The sequence below is a fragment of the Balaenoptera musculus genome, chromosome 11, assembly GCF_009873245.2.
Source record: "Balaenoptera musculus isolate JJ_BM4_2016_0621 chromosome 11, mBalMus1.pri.v3, whole genome shotgun sequence".
Taxonomy (NCBI): Eukaryota; Metazoa; Chordata; class Mammalia; order Artiodactyla; family Balaenopteridae; genus Balaenoptera; species Balaenoptera musculus.
Genome location: NC_045795.1, coordinates 32496060 through 32511210, shown reverse-complemented (window position 1 = coordinate 32511210; position 15151 = coordinate 32496060). Strand labels below are relative to the sequence as shown.

At 40.0% G+C, this 15151-nt stretch overlaps 1 protein-coding gene across 3 annotated transcripts in view; it reads left to right on the top strand.

Annotated features, from left to right (window-relative positions):
• The window catches only part of BICRAL (BRD4 interacting chromatin remodeling complex associated protein like), an 82846-nt gene that overhangs the window by 41313 nt on the left and 26382 nt on the right, over positions 1-15151 (top strand). For 2 of the 3 annotated variants that reach the window (XM_036868576.1, XM_036868577.1), the window contains exons 2-5: positions 8055-8100; positions 8513-8561; positions 8650-8718; positions 11879-13558. In XM_036868576.1, the coding sequence (XP_036724471.1) occupies positions 8060-8100; positions 8513-8561; positions 8650-8718; positions 11879-13558 (1839 nt within the window). In that variant the 5' untranslated portion in view covers positions 8055-8059. Of the gene's footprint in view, positions 1-6249; positions 7222-8054; positions 8101-8512; positions 8562-8649; positions 8719-11878; positions 13559-15151 lie in introns of those variants that run through there. The other variant, XM_036868575.1, reaches the window with a different exon arrangement.

Below are 15151 nucleotides of genomic sequence, written 5' to 3'. Positions count from 1 at the left end.
TAGACTTTAAAATAAAGAATGTTACAAGAGACAAGGAAGGACACTACATAATGATCAAGGGATCAGTCCAAGAAGAAGATATAACAATTATAAATATATACGCACCCAACATAGGAGCACCTCAATACATAAGGCAACTGCTAACAACTATAAAAGAGGAAATTGACAGTAACACAATAATAGCAGGGGAATTTAATACCTCACTTACACCAATGGACAGATCATCCAGACAGAAAATTAATAAGGAAACACAAGCTTTAAATGACACAATAGGCCAGTTAGATTTAATTGATATTTATAGGACATTCCATCCAAAAACAGCAGATTACACTTTCTTCTCAAGTGCGCACGGAACATTCTCCAGGATAGATCACATCTTGGGTCACAAATCAAGCCTCAGTAAATTTAAGAAAATTGAAATCATATCAAGCATCTTTTCTGACCACAACGCTATGAGATTAGAAATGAATTACAGGGAAGAAAATGTAAAAAACACAAACAGATGGAGGCTAAACAATACGTTACTAAATAACCAAGAGATCACTGAAGAAATCAAAGAGGAAATCAAAAAATACCTAGAGACAAATGACAATGAAAACATGACAATCCAAAACCAATGGGATGCAGCAAAAGCAGTTCTAAGAGGGAAGTTTATAGCTATACAAGCCTACCTCAAGAAACAAGAAAAATCTCAAATAAACAATCTAACCTTACACCTAAACAAACTAGAGAAAGAAGAACAAACAAAACCCAAAGTTAGTAGAAGGAAAGAAATCATAAAGATCAGAGCAGAAATAAATGAAATAGAAACAAAGAAAACAATAGCAAAGATCAATAAAACTAAAAGCTGGTTCTTTGAGAAGATAAACAAAATTGATAAACCATTAGCCAGACTCATCAAGAAAAAGAGGGAGAGGACTCAAATCAATAAAATCAGAAATGAAAAAGGAGAAGTTACAACAGACACCGCAGAAATACAAAGTATCCTAAGAGACTACTACAAGCAACTCTATGCCAATAAAATGGACAACCTGGAAGAAATGGACAAATTCTTAGAAAGGTATAACCTTCCAAGACTGAACCAGGAAGAAATAGAAAATATGAACAGACCAATCACAAGTAATGAAATTGAAACTGTGATTAAAAATCTTCCAACAAACAAAAGTCCAGGACCAGATGGCTTCACAGGTGAATTCTATCAAACATTTATAGAAGTGCTAACACCCATCCTTCTCAAACTCTTCCAAAAAATTGCAGAGGAAGGAACACTCCCAAACTCATTCTATGAGGCCACCATCACCCTGATACCAAAACCAGAAAAAGATACTACAAAAAAAAAAGAAAATTACAGACCAATATCACTGATGAATATAGATGCAAAAATCCTCAACAAAATACTAGCAAACAGAATCCAACAACACATTAAAAGGATCATACACCATGATCAAGTGGGATTTATCCCAGGGATGCAAGGATTCTTCAATATACGCAAATCAATCAATGTGATACTCCATATTAACAAACTAAAGAATAAAAACCATATGATCATCTCAATAGATGCAGAAAAAGCTTTTGACAAAATTCAACACCCATTTATGATAAACTCTCCAGAAAGTGGGCATAGAGGGAACCTACCTCAACATAATAAAGGCCATATACGACAAACCCACAGCAAACATCATTCTCAATGGTGAAAAACTGAAAGCATTTCCTCTAAGATCAGGAACGAGACAAGGATGTCCACTCTCACCGCTATTATTCAACATAGTTTTGGAAGTCCTAGCCATGGCAATCAGAGAAGAAAAAGAAATAAAAGGAATACAAATTGGAAAAGAACAAGTAAAACTCACTGTTTGCAGATGACATGATACTATACATAGAGAATCCTAAAAATGCCACCAGAAAACTACTAGAGCTAATCAATGAATTTGGTAAAGTTGCAGGATACAAAATTAATGCACAGAAATCTCTTGCATTCCTATACACTAATGATGAAAAATCTGAAAGAGAAATTAAGGAAACACTCCCATTTACCATTGCAACAAAAAGAATAAAATACCTAAGAATAAACCTACCTAGGGAAACAAAAGACCTGTATGCAGAAAGCTATAAGACACTGATGAAAGAAATTAAAGATGATACCAACAGATGGAGAGATATACCATGTTTTTGGATTGGAAGAATCAATATTATGAAAATGACTATACTACCCAAAGCAATCTACAGATTCAATGCAATCCCTATCAAACTACCAATGGCATGTTTTACGGAACTAGAACAAAAAATCTTAAAATTTGTATGGAGACACAAAAGACCCCGAATAGCCAAAGCAGTCTTGAGGGAAAACAACGGAGCTGGAGGAATCAGACTCCCTGACTTCAGACTATACTACAAAGCTACAGTAATCAAGACAGTATGGTACTGGCACAAAAACAGAAACATAGATCAATGGAACGAGATGGAAAGCCCAGAGATAAACCCACACACCTACGGTCAACTAATCTATGACAAAGGAGGCAAGGATATACAATGGAGAAAAGACAGTCTCTTCAATAAGTGGTGCTGGGAAAACTGGATAGCTACATGTAAAAGAATGAAATTAGAACACTCCCTAACACCATACACAAAAATAAACTCAGAATGGATTCGAGACCTAAATGTAAGACCGGACACTATAAAACTCTTAGAGGAAAACATAGGAAGAACACTCTTTGACATAAATCACAGCAAGATCTTTTTTGATCCACCTCCTAGAGTAATGGAAATAAAAACAAAAATAAACAAATGAGACCTAATGAAACTTCAAAGCTTTTGCACAGCAAAGGAAACCATAAACAAGACAAAAAGACAACCCTCAGAATGGGAGAAAATATTCACAAACGAATCAACGGACAAAGGATTAATCTCCAAAATGTATAAACAGCTCATGCAGCTCAATATTAAAGAAACAAACAACCCAATCCAAAAATGGGCAGAAGAACTAAATAGACATTTCTCCAAAGAAGACATACAGATGGCCAAAAAGCACATGAAAAGCTGCTCAACATCACTAATTATTAGAGAAATGCAAATCAAAACTACAATGAAGTATCACTTCACACCAGTTAGAATGGGCATCATCAGAAAATCTACAAACAACAAATGTTGGAGAGGGTGTGGAGAAAAGGGAACCCTCTTGCACTGTTGGTGGGAATGTAAATTGACATAGTCACTGTGGAGAACAGTATGGAGGTTCCTTAAAAAACTAAAAATAGAATTACCATATGATCCAGCAATCCCACTACTGAGCATATACCCAGAGAAAACCATAATTCAAAAGGACACATGCACCCCAGTGTTCATTGCAGCACTATTTACAATAACCAGGTCATGGAAGCAACCTAAATGCCCATCGACAGATGAATGGATAAAGAAGAAGTGGTACATATATACAATGGAATATTACTCAACCATAAAAAGGAATGAAATTGGGTCATTTGTAGAGACGTGGATGGATCTAGAGACTGTCATACAGAGTGAAGTAAGTCAGAAAGAGAAAAACGAATATCGTATATTAATGCATATATGTGGAACCTAGAAAAATGGTACAGATGAACTGGTTTGCAGGGCAGAAATAGAGACACAGGTGTAGAGAACAAACGTATGGACACCAAGGGGGGAAAGTGGCAGGGGTGTAGGGTGGTGGTGTGCTGAATTGGGAGATTGGGATTGACATGTATACACTAATATGTATAAAACAGATAACTAATAAGAACCTTCAGTATAAAAAATAAAAAAATAAAATTCAAAAATACAAAGAAAAGTGAGGCATATTTATACAGACTGACTTAGAAAGATATATGATCAAAGGAACAAGAAAGGTACACACCTCTTTCATTATGGACATAGAGTTTTTAAAAATGCTTTAAATAGAATTTAAATACCATAAAATGCACCCTTTAAAGTGTACAGTTCAGTGGTTTAATTACACAACATTTCCATCACCTTAAGAAGAAATCCCGTACCCCTGACATCGAGGTTTTTACAGTCTTTTGCTAAAACCAATCATGCTGCACTGGATATTCTTATACACATATCATTTCACACGTGTGCAAGAATATCTGCGGGACGAGTACCTGGAAATATTTGCTAGGTGAAATGATTTGTGCACTTAAAACTTTGAAAGCGACTGCTAAATTGCCCTCTCCAGAGGTTACATGAGTTTACACTCTCACTACCAGGGTATAAAAGTCCCTATTTCCCATTTCCTGACTAGCATAGTCCTTAACCAAACTTTTTTATCTTTGCCAATCTGACAAATAATAGTATCTCATTGTAACTTTAATTTCATTTCTCTTATTCTAAGTGAGGGTGATTACTTTTACATGTTTAGGAGCTACTTGTCTTTCCTTTTTTTATGAACTGATTTTTCATACCCTTTGATTTTCTGCAGGGTAGCTGACTTTTTAAAAATAGGAGTTCGTTATGTATTAAGGAGAAAAGCTGTTTGTGATATGAATTGAAAGTATTTTCCTGACGTATGTTTTTTGGGGGTTTTTTAGTCTTTGACTTTATTCATGTTTTTTTTTCTTTTATCATGCAGAATTTTAAAATGTTTTGTCATCAAATTTGGCAATCTTCTTTTATGACTTCTGCGTCTTGTGACATACTTAGCCTTTCCCTATTCCAAGATTATAAAAACAAAATTCTCCCATATGTTATTGTAGTACTTTAAGCTCTCCTCCTCCCTCCCATTTAACTCTTAGATCCACCTGGAATTTATTTTTGTGTAAGATGTGAGGTATGGATCCACCTTCTTTTCTCTAGAAGGCTAACATCTTTCCCCCACTGATTTGAAATGTCACTTTCATAGTGCCTCTTGACTAAGAATAGTAAGAGCAATTTTAAATATTAGCTTTAACTTTTTGAGAGTGGTAGTCAGGTGTCTGGGGCAGTGATTTCTGATCTCTTGGGGTGCCTATGAGGATTCTGTAAGAACTGCAATCCCCTTCTCTCCCTGACAAATTCTACTGCTGTAAACTGCTATTACTTAGGGGATGTGTCTTGCTCAAATGTGCTGAACCAAGAAGTAGTTTTTAACCCCTTAGAGGAGGGACTTATCTTTCATACAGCCTTATAGGTTTCACCTGTGGCCAGAGGCCCATCTAGTGAATCCAGGGTTGTTACTTTAATGAGAAAAGAGCCTCAACAGGAGTCCAGAAGTAATGGGAGAATGTTTTCAAAAAAAAACTAAGCTCTTCACTTTTGAGTCAGTTTCTGATCCTCACGTTGTCTTCCCACTTTAGAGTCATAGTCAATTTCTGCAGTTTTACTTTGGTACATTTGCTTTGGTGGGCCGTGTGTCCTCCTGGGAAAGGACTACTGGCTCGGGCTGTAATATGACTGTGTTTTGGCACCATGTAGAGCTGAGCATGTAGGGATAAGAGTCATCTCTTCTAATTTGAAACTGTTTATAGTCAGAAAAGAGTGCAGCCCTTTAAAAAGTAGAATTCTCGGGGTACCCATGACTATAAAGGCTCGTAGAGTTCTACCCAAGGGGACCTGGAGGAGGAGGTCTGTCTGTTAGGACTGATGCCCCTGAGTAGGACGGATGTCCCCAAGGAGCATTTCGTCAAGCGTTTGAGCGGCCTGCTTGGTTTGCTGGGGGTGATGTGCAATGGCTTTTAATTTCATCCAATATTATAAAATTGTTCTTTTATTTGGGCTACTCAAGGAGTAGCTTGTCACTTTGAACTTTGGGGTAACAAATGTTCTCTGTGCTTGAAAGTCCCAGTGGCAGTGACACCTTGGAGGAGTGACTGGTGCTGCCTTCCTCTCTCAGTGTATGTTTTTTTTTTTTTTTTTTTTTAAAGATTTATTTATTTAATTGATTGATTGGTTGCTATGTTGGGTCTTCGTTTCTGTGCTAGGGCTTTCTCTAGTTGCGGCAAGCGGGGGCCACTCTTCATCGCGGTGCGCGGGCCTCTCAGTATCGCGGCCTGTCTTGTTGCGGAGCACAGGCTCCAGACGCGCAGGCTCAGCAGTTGTGGCCCACGGGCCCGGCCGCTCCGCGGCACGTGGGATCCTCCCAGACCAGGGCTCGAACCCGTGTCCCCCGCATTGGCAGGCAGATTCTCAACCACTGCGCCACCAGGGAAGCCCTCTCAGTGTATGTTAACCCTTGGGCATCTCATCCACTGGAGGAGCTGGGTACAGGTGTAAAGTAATGAGGGAAGCTGGGAGAGGCATGAAAGCGTTCTGCTTTGGTGTAAGCTATTTTTCACGTATGTTTTTATTAATTAGTTTGTTCCAGAGACTGTTAGACACTTAAATAAAATAAATTTACAAAGGATACAGTGGAGCTCCATTTAAATGGTCATGTTGAAGGAAAGAAATAATATCCACTTTATAGGCTTAATTATACATCATATTTGGCTAATTTAGTCCATGTGATTGTGATGTCTGGGAGACAAGCCCAGGATACGGTAATGAGCAACAGCTAGTGCAGTTCTACATATTAAATATCATGATTTAAGGGAAGATCTTCACACTGATTTCTACATATCTACTTAATGATAGTTTTCCTGTTTCTCTTTCCTGTCCCTTTTCACTCCTCAAAAGTCGTATTAGTAGAGTCGTCCTAGCATGCCCCTGAGCACCTGGACATCTGAGTGCTAGATGCAGATTTCACTTAGCCTGCTGTGCCTTTCACAGTTTTGGCCATAGATGTTACCTTTTGATAAGATTTCCCCACTCTGACTTCCTCCTGTCTCACCCATCATCTCTCCTCTCCACTGATGATCCACTCAAATGGATTGTAATCGTCCGGATCATTCAGCAGCTGAACCAATTCTCCCATCAACGGGAAGGTCCCACATGGGGGGATACTTACCCCTTCCAGACCCTTCCTGAGGAGAGCAAGTTTCCTTCCATGTGGCAGGAGTACATTTTATATTTGTTTGGCCTTGTGACTGATAGGATGGGAAGCTGAGGGGAAGTGGAGAGGAGATGGCAGTTTTAACCGAGAAAAAAAGCTTAGTAGAAACTCTGCCTCTGCCTTCTTCGGGCGTGTCCCTCTTCTGGGCATCTCTTCAGGATTTCATTCCTCCGTCCAACTGCCGTTCACAACTGCCCTTTCCAACGGCTCCAGAACTCTTGGCCTTGGCATTCCGTGATGTAAATTATTCCACGCATGGCTCGAAATGGGTGCGAAGCAGTGTTGCCAGGTGTCGGATCACTAGTGTAAGTTTCCTGGATCTCGGGGGAGGGAGGAGAAAGAAAGGGGGAGAACTGCTCTTGGAATTTATACAGTTGTTATTGTTTCAGCCAGAGCACAGTGATTGCGCTGGTTAAGCTGGATGCTATCGATGGCTGGGGAGAGAGGGAGATTTGGGCTTGGAGCTGGGGTGAATTTGGGGTTGAGGGTTTCTACTTTAAAGATTCCAGTGTTGGGATGCAGATTGTTTGGAACTGAACAGTTGGCGTTACTGCTGCAGAGGGAGGAACTTGGGACCTTCAGGGCAGAGCCTGTCGCAGTACTGTCTGGGGCGATGGTGCCTCTTCTGTCTCAAAAAGTAGGGACAACTGACTTTTCTGTTTTCCTAAAGATGGCCAAAATATGGCTAGAAATCCAGATTGCTCACCAGGTTTGGAAATATCCAGTCACAAAATTCAAAGACCTCTGTATGCACGAGATTTTTTTCTAAAACAAAAATACGATTTCTCCTCTTGTTCACTGTGTACATTTTGAGGAAGTTACTGTTCATGGTTTACCGCCCCTTTGAGGAATCTGTGTGTGAGTGATTGCTGCCAACTATCCTTGATTTGTCTAGATTGCTTTTTGACTTGTAAGTTAAGGATTTGTGTTCAATAAAAACAATTTAAATTGAACACTTCATCTCTTGAATGATCACAAAAATTTAAAAATCATATTCATAATAAGCAATTAGAGGGAAAACTCACATGAATTAATTATTTGTCTAGGAAAGTATAAGGTATATTTTTGTGTTGCATTGATGCTACTGGCTTTAATCTGCTTTGCTGAAACAGTGCTTTCTTATTCCTTTTCTTTATAGTTGTCATGGATGATGATGATGACTCGTGTCTCCTTGATCTTATTGGGTAAGATGCTCATTCCAAAATAAGGGTAAATCAAATGTGTGAGGTTTGCTGTACTAAAACAACCTAATAAGCATATTAAAACCAAGTGGGTTTTTTAAATAAAGATTAAATAATCATCATAGATATAGTAGGGAGACAAAGTGACATGGATTAACATAGGGGTCATAATTAGGTAATCCTTTATTAAATTTATTTTATAAAAAATCCTAGGAGGCAGAAATGAGTGATAATAGGAAATGGAACATCAAAATGAAACAAAACAAAACAACAAAAAAACTACTAATAGTTTTAAAACAGGGAGAGGATTTTACTCAAACTAATACATCATTTTCTTTTTCCCCTGTAAAAATGAACCCTAAATATAAGTAATGTATTTATTTGCTGTTTTCTCTTTTTGGCTGTTGTTTTCTAGAGACCCACAGGCATTGAACTATTTTCTACATGGACCTAGTAATAAATCGGTAAGTAATACTCAGACCATCATAGGCATACATTTTGTTTCTTCTTTAGAGTCAAAGTGATCACTTTTTTGAATTTGTACTTTTGCAGAGCAATGAGGACTTGACTAATGCAGGATATTCTGCAGCCAATTCAAATTCAATTTTCGCCAACTCTAGTGTGAGTATTGGAAACTGAATGCAATGATCAGATGTTTCTGTCTCATTGATGCCTAGTGAATTGAAGCTTTGATTGACTTTGTATCATGATGGGAATCCCTACTTTGTCTTTTGTAATTGACACAAGAGGAAAATCTATTGAATTTTGTTGACATTTTCTACTTTTAACTTAGTCTATTAAGATTTTTACTTTGCCATTTTCCTAAGCTTTCAACTTTCTTTCTAAAATGCCTCAGAAACGTTATAGCCTGAGAAACTTATATTAGGGTCTTTTGAATGTTGTTACATAAGCTTTAAAAAAAAATCATTCTGTATTGTGGTTACTTTCTAATCATTTTCATCTTAAACAAGGAGAAAGATCATAGTAGCTGACACCTATTGAGCGTTCAGTATGTTCTTGGCACTAAGAGCTTAACATATATTAACCTCGTTAACCCTTACAATAATTCCGTGAAGTAGGTTCTATTATTATCCATATTTAAAGATGAGAGAACTAAAGGTTGGTATTTACCCAGTGTTACACAGCCAGGAGTCGCAAGCTAGGAATCGAACCCAGGCCACCAGGTTCCAGGGCGCAGATTCTTAAGCTCTAGGAACATCTAGACAAGAAATCTGCCTGGAAACTATATCCGGATTGCTGTGTTTAAGCCTATGTTACTTTAATCTTTTCAACTGCTTTGTTCTACCATGGATGGTAGTCCAGAGTCCGACCACCCAAGTTTGAATCCTTGCTCTGCCACTTACTAGCTTTATAACCTTGCATCTATCACTAAATCTCTAAGACTCAGTTTCCTTATTTGTGAATCCAGGAGAATGATAAATCTACCTCATAGGGTGGTTAAGATGAATGGACTAGTCCATGGAAATCAGTTGGTACAGTGCTCAGTTAATGTCAACTGATCGTCATCATCAGGGTCTTTATTTTCTTCATCCATAAAATGGAATAGTATTCAGAAAGTCCTTGGGAATGCACAATTCTTTAAAGTATTTGAGTGTGTGTAAAGTATGTCAGATCATAACATGCAAGACTCCTCCACATGCTAGGGGTGGCTTTAAAGTCACAACACTGATTTCCTGTAAAGCTTATGAATCAGTAGCAATTCTGAAATTCATTTTGAGTGGGCAATAACTACATGTGATGCCATTAAACCCATAAAGTAGATATTGAGCCTGTTTCCCAACACTAATGATTTTTACTTACCAGCTCTCCCACTTCCATGTAAGTATTAATTCTAACTCTTCAGGCTGCTTCATTCAGGGTGTATTTATTGTAAACCTGAGTTGCATCATGTCAGTAAAACATTTTAAAAGCTTTTAAAAATATGGAATTTTAAACCTATGGTCTGTTAATTTGTGCACTGTAAAAACATTAAACTGTGTACCACCACTCAGGAGATAATCCACTGTTGCCTTGATATTTCTCTGCAAAAGCAAACAAACCTCCTTGCTTTCAGTTGCTTTTTCCCACTTCCTTTCAAATGACTGTTCAAGTCCTAAGGTGGTGTCCACCTAACTGAGGCCACATTAGTCTCGTTTCAACTGTTGATTGGGTGTCAAGTGAACTAGTCTTGGCTTTTCTACCTGGGTCTTCCCATCATCTAGCCCCCAACACACCTTACTAGCCTAGGGCTGAAAATCTCTATAGTTTTGAAAGTTGGACTATTCATTTTTTTTTTTTTTTTTTTTTTTTTTGGCTGCGCCATGCAGCTTATGGATCTTAGTTCCCCAACCAGGGATTGAACCCAGGCCCTGGCAGCTAAAGCGCCAAGTTCTAACCACTGGACCCCCAAGGAATTCCCTGGACTGTTTTCTTTTTTTTTTTAATTTTTATTTATTTATTACTTTTGGCTGCGTTGGGTCTTCGTTGCTGCGCACGGGCTTTCTCTAGTTGTGGCAAGTGGGGGCTACTCTTCGTTGCAGTGCACGGGCTTCTCATTGCAGTGGCTTCTCTTTTCACGGAGCATGAGCTCTAGGTGCGTGGGCTTCAGTAGTTGCGGCGCGTGGGCTCAGTAGTTGTGGTGTACGGGCTTAGTTGCTCCGCGGCATGTGAGATCTTCCCAGACCAGGGATCAAACTTGTGTCCCCTGCATTGGCAGGCAGATTCTTAACCACTGCACCACCAGGGAAGTCCTGGACTGTTTATACTTGATTGATCTATTTTTAATTTTTTTCTTCATCTTTTTAAAATTTTTAATTGTGTTAAAAATATATATAACAACAAATTTAGCATCTTAACCATTTTAAGTGTACAGTTCAGTAGTGTTAAGGATATTCACATTGTCTTCACCTTATGTTAAATAACTATTGATTCCATTTTTTTTCTTTTATAATTTTGACATATCCCATGATAAACTGCTGGCCAGCAGCGTGTCTCTTATTTATCAGTGACTGTGTTCAGTTCCCTTCATTTGCCTGTGTTGTTGTCTCTAGTTGGAATGCCCAGTCCTTGAGGACTCGTTATGGACAGACACAAACGCACAAGTGCGCGCTTGACAAATGTTGACCAACTTTTACTCTTGAATAGGACATTGAAATGGTTTTTAAAGCATCATAATAAGCTGATAACTTCTAAGAAATCAAATAACTATTCACTCATTTCATATGGGAAGCTTGTTTTTATCCAGGCCGATTTTGCCTGGAGTGGGGCAGGTTAGAACTAGGGGAGTTCCGAGAAACCTTAAAAGTCAAGGCTGGATCTGGGATACCTTCTGGACCTCTAGTAGAACCACACTCGGAACTCTCAAAACTCACATCTACTCCTGTGGTACAAAAAACTAGACACCGCTGTGTCCTGGATACGCACATACCCTAGGCTGAGTCCCACTCAAGCTTTGGACTTGGGAGCAATCCTGAAAAAATTAAACCATGCCACTATCTAAAAAATAAAGCTAAACTCCAGGTAGTCATGAGTATATTGGCATTATTGATCTGTTTCCTATAAAATAATTTATCAGAGCAGTGAATGCATATACTTACAAAAACAACATTAAACATCATTACTAAGGAAATCAAGTATCAGAATAAGGTGAGCAGTTTGGAGAGTTGTGCCTGAAAAGCAGACTGTTATGCGTTATTCATATTCAAAAGTGAGATTAGTTTTTTGTTTAAGAATCTCTTTCCAAGGTTAGATATGCCATGTAACATCCTGCTTATTTTTTTAGAATGCTGATCCTAAGTCATCCCTCAAAGCTGTAAGCAGCCAGCTTGGAGAAGGGCCCAGTGATGGACTGCCACTTTCAAGTAGCCTTCAGTTTCTTGAAGATGAACTTGAGTCTTCTCCTCTTCCTGATCTCAGTGAGGACCAACCTTTCGACATTCTTCAGAAATCCTTGCAGGAGGCCAATATCACTGAACAGACATTGGCAGAAGAGGCATATCTGGACGCCAGTATAGGTTCAAGCCAACAGTTTGCACAAGCTCAGCTTCATCCCTCTTCATCAGCATCCTTTACTCAGGCTTCTAATATTTCTAATTACTCAGGTCAGACGCTGCAGCCTATAGGGGTGACTCATGTGCCTGTTGGCACATCGTTTGCAAGCAATACAGTGGGTGTGCACCATGGCTTTATGCACCACGTGGGGATCAGTGTGCCCAGCCAGCATTTGTCTAATAGCAGTCAGATTAGTGGTTCTGGTCAAATACAGTTAATTGGGTCATTTGGTAATCAACCTTCCATGATGACTATTAATAACTTAGATGGATCTCAAATCATACTAAAGGGTAGTGGGCAACAAGCCCCATCAAATGTGAGTGGAGGGCTTCTGGTTCACAGACAGACTCCTAATGGCAACTCCTTGTTTGGGAACTCCAGTTCCAGTCCAGTAGCACAGCCTGTTACCGTTCCGTTTAATAGCACAAATTTCCAAACATCTTTACCTGTGCATAACATCATCATACAAAGGGGTCTTGCACCAAATTCAAATAAAGTCCCAATTAATATCCAGCCAAAGCCTATCCAGATGGGTCAGCAAAACACATACAATGTGAACAATTTGGGAATACAGCAGCACCATGTTCAGCCAGGGATCTCGTTCGCCTCTGCGAGCTCACCCCAGGGCTCAGTGGTTGGTCCGCACATGTCGGTGAACATTGTAAACCAACAGAACACAAGGAAGCCAGTCACCTCGCAGGCCGTGAGCAGCGCTGGGGGCAGTATCGTTATTCATTCTCCCATGGGCCAGCCTCACACACCCCAGAGTCAGTTCCTCATACCTACAAGCCTTTCCGTCAGTTCCAACTCGGTACACCACGTCCAGACCATAAATGGGCAACTTCTTCAGACTCAACCCTCTCAGCTCATTTCTGGCCAAGTGACCTCAGAGCATGTCATGTTGAACAGAAACTCTTCCAACATGCTCAGGACCAACCAACCATATTCTGGACAGATGCTGAACAACCAGAATACCGCCGTCCAGTTAGTGTCTGGGCAGACGTTCGCCGCCTCTGGAAGTCCAGTGATAGTCAATCATGCCTCTCCTCAGATCGTTGGTGGGCAGATGCCCTTGCAGCAGGCATCACCAACCGTCTTGCACCTGTCCCCTGGGCAGAGCAGCGTCTCCCAAGGAAGACCTGGCTTCGCCACCATGCCCTCGGTGACAAGCATGTCAGGACCTAGTCGGTTCCCTGTTGTCAGCTCATCCAGCACTGCCCATCCTAGTCTTGGGGCTGCGGTTCAGTCTGGTGCATCAGGATCAAACTTTACGGGAGATCAGCTGACCCAGCCAAACAGGACTCCAGTACCGGTCAGTGTGTCCCATCGTCTTCCAGTTCCTTCTTCCAAATCTACTAGCACCTTCAGTAACACACCTGGAGCAGGAAGCCAGCAACAGTTCTTCTGTCAGGTAATATTAAAAAACAAATGATAATATCAAACAAATGTTTGGATGATTACGGAATGGAAGAGTGGAATGAGTATCTGACAGAATATAATTTTCATCCTGGGCTCCCAATTTATTATCTTAAGATGTTCAATTTACGATTGATTGCCTTTTTTCTTCTTAACTAAAATGTTTTATCCAGGATAGCGTTGTGGTTTAGAGTGGAGACTCAGGGGTTTGAATCTAAGCTTAATGACGTGGAGCAAGTCTTACCTTAACTAACCTCTCTAGAGGTTAAGTTTTTTCATCAGTAAAGTGGACATAATAATACTACCATCCCATGGAATTATTGGGAGAATTAAATGAGATAATCTATATAAAGCACTTAGCATAGTCCCTGGCAAATGACAAATACTTAATAAGAGCCAATATTAAGACATATACTTGATGGAATGTATTATAGGCATTTAAAAGGAAAGCTTGTTTTGGATGGACTGGGTAGAGAAGTCACGGCTGTTTCTTGGGTGCCAACTGGAAAGGCTCAGGGACCCAGTGAGACTCAGCAGTGGGTAACTGGCCTGCACAGAGGGATGCATATGGAGGGAGGGATCCAGGGCAATGGATTTGACCAAGTACCTGAGCCTACTCTTACCAGAGCATTGTGCCGGTAAATGACTGTGGGCAATCTGTAAAACCATGTAAGGATTATGTTTCTGAAAAGCATTTCAAAGGGTCATCAGCTTTGGTCCTTCACCCCATCTGCCGATCTTTTTTTTTTTTTTTTTTTTAATTTATTTATTTATTTATTTATTTCTGGCTGTGTTGGGTCTTCGTTTCTGTGCGAGGGCTTTCTCTAGTTGCGGCAAGCGGGGGCCACTCTTCATCACGGTGCGCGGGCCTCTCACTATCGCGGCCTCTCTTGTTGCGGAGCACAGGCTCCAGGTGCGCAGGCTCAGTAGTTGTGGCTCACGGGCCCAGTTGCTCCGCGGCATGTGGGATCTTCCCAGACCAGGGCTCGAACCCGTGTCCCCTGCATTGGCAGGCAGACTCTCAACCACTGCGCCACCAGGGAAGCCCCCCATCTGCCGATCTTTGAACTCCTCTGGCTTTTGGTTCTCACTCATTCTTAGCATGTTCTGTAGTTCTAGCTCCATTCCACTCCCCCACCAACCCCCCGCCGGTGGTCTACCCTCCTTACTCCTCCATTTTCCCTGCCTTTCTTCTCCACATTTAGAAGAATTCAAAAACTTCTCTCTACCATGTATATCAATATTTTTAAAACTGTATACCTTTGACTTAGTAATTCCACCTAGAATCCTAAGGAAACAAAGATTATTTATGATCAAGGCTGTTCATTGTATTACTTTTGGTGTCAAAGGTGTGTGTGTGTCTTTGTGTTTTGAAATAATGTCAGGCTTATAGAAAAGTTAAAGTTTCAAGACTAGTGTAAAGAATTCTCATATACCCTTCCCCAAGATTCCCCAGATGTTAACTTTTTACCCCATTTGTTTTATCCTTCTCTCTCTCTTTCACACACACACACATACACACACACACACCCACACACACACACACACACACACACACACACATAGTTTTGAGAGTAAATTGCAGGCA